The sequence below is a fragment of the Chenopodium quinoa genome, unplaced genomic scaffold (genome assembly GCF_001683475.1).
Source record: "Chenopodium quinoa cultivar QQ74 unplaced genomic scaffold, ASM168347v1, whole genome shotgun sequence".
Classification (NCBI taxonomy): domain Eukaryota; kingdom Viridiplantae; phylum Streptophyta; class Magnoliopsida; order Caryophyllales; family Amaranthaceae; genus Chenopodium; species Chenopodium quinoa.
The window spans coordinates 3,285,986-3,287,735 of NW_018743555.1; the positions used below are offsets into that span (position 1 = coordinate 3,285,986).

General features: G+C 33.9%; 1 protein-coding gene across 1 annotated transcript; it reads left to right on the forward strand.

Annotated features, from left to right (window-relative positions):
* The first annotated feature begins 226 nt into the window (after positions 1-226).
* LOC110740267 lies at positions 227-1,333 on the forward strand. Its single transcript, XM_021920747.1, has 2 exons — positions 227-815; positions 978-1,333. The coding sequence occupies exons 1-2, from the start codon at positions 227-229 to the stop codon at positions 1,331-1,333; spliced, it is 945 nt and encodes a 314-aa protein (XP_021776439.1).
* Positions 1,334-1,750: the final 417 nt, after the last annotated feature.

Below are 1,750 nucleotides of genomic sequence, written 5' to 3' on the forward strand. Positions count from 1 at the left end.
AATAACAATTAAATTTCAAATATCAAACTTTGTTTAGATATTGGTAGTTTCAAATATAGTAGTTAAAAAATAGCCGTTGAAGTATTTAATTTTTGAAAAGTTGTTGAACAAAGGCTATATGTTAGAAATATATAAATTTTATCCCCCATCACAACTCACATACTCTCTTTCTTGATTAATTATAACACTCTTAATACCATCTTTTTCAATCTAGCAATTGGGAACTATGTCAAATGTCGTCAATGACCAACACATAATTGACGAATACATTGATAGCTTCTTAAATTCATATGTAGAAGATACTATTACTTTTGATATTTTAACAAGTATTAACGTTGCAATTACACAAGTTGTCTCATCCTCTACTAAAAACACTAGAAAAAAACAAAATCCTAACACTGATAGGCGTCGTGAAGAAGGCCATCTAAGAATATGGAATGATTACTTCTCTAATAGTCCTATATATTCATATGATCAATTTTGGCGAAGGTTTCGAATGAGGAGGAGTTTGTTCCTTTGTATTGTAAATAATCTAGAAGATCATTATGAGTATTTTAAACAAAGATATGATGCTGTTGGTAGAAAAGGATTATCCCCTCTTCAAAAGTGCACTGCAGCAATGAGAATGTTGGCGTATGGGGTTTCAGGCGATGCTGTAGATGATTACGTGAGAATTTCTGGAAACACGACAATTGAGTGCCTTAAAAAATTTTGTATTGGTATCAATAAGATATTTGGAAAGCATTATTTGAGAAGCCCTACAACTGATGACATTCATAACATACTTGAGGAATCGGAGCGTCGTGGTTTTCCGGGTATGCTTGGTAGCATCGACTGTATGCATTGGTAGTGGGAGAAATGTCCGGTCGCATGTCAAGGCATGTACACCCGAGGTGATCAAGATAAGCCCACTATGATTCTTGAAGCTGTAGCTTCTTATGATTTGTGGATTTGGCATTCATACTTCGGAGTTGCAGGATCTAACAATGATATCAATGTGTTGGATCGCTCGCCAATATTTAATAATTTTCTTGAAGGATGTGGTCCTGAAGTTCAATTTACTTTAAATAGATCTGTATACAATATGGGATACTATCTTGCAGATGGGATTTATCCAGAATGGCCAGTTTTTGTAAAAACCATTCCTCGGGCAGATTTGTTATCAAAGAAGAGGAAGTTGTTTGCAAGACTTCAAGAAGGTGCAAGTAAGGATATCGAACGAGCATTTGGGGTGTTACAAAAAAGATTTGCAATAGTTTCTAACCCAGCACGTCTTTGGGATAAACATGAGGTTGGAGATGTCATGCATGCAAGCATGCATTATATTGCATAATATGATTATTGAGGATGAAAGAAATGACATAGCATTGGATGCAGAAGTATCATATGATAGAGCTAGGAGTCAAAGAGATGGACCCCAAGTGCAGGCTGGTCTCCTTCCAAATTATTATGCCAATCGTGAAAAATACTTTGAGAACCATCGAAGACTTAGAAATCGGAGAAGACATCATCAATTGCAACATGATTTGGTTGAACATTTATGGAGTCGTTTTGGGGGGAAGTGATATTTGAATTCAGATCAATTTTACATTAGTCATTTTTATTTTACATTTACAACTATTTAATGCAATATGTGAATTTTAAAATTTCATGCATTTTTAAATCAATTAAATTCATGTAGTTCCATTATAATTGATTTTTTTTTGCTTGATCATTTTGCTATTATTTTTCAACTATGACATCTAAATTG

Excerpts from the sequence above, each read along its gene's own strand:
- LOC110740267 (XM_021920747.1), top strand. The coding sequence starts at position 227 with ATGTCAAATGTCGTCAATGACCAACACATAATTGACGAATACATTGAT. Across the intron at positions 816-977 it reads GGAGCGTCGTGGTTTTCCGG|GATCTAACAATGATATCAAT; the intron begins GTATGCTTGGTA and ends TCGGAGTTGCAG.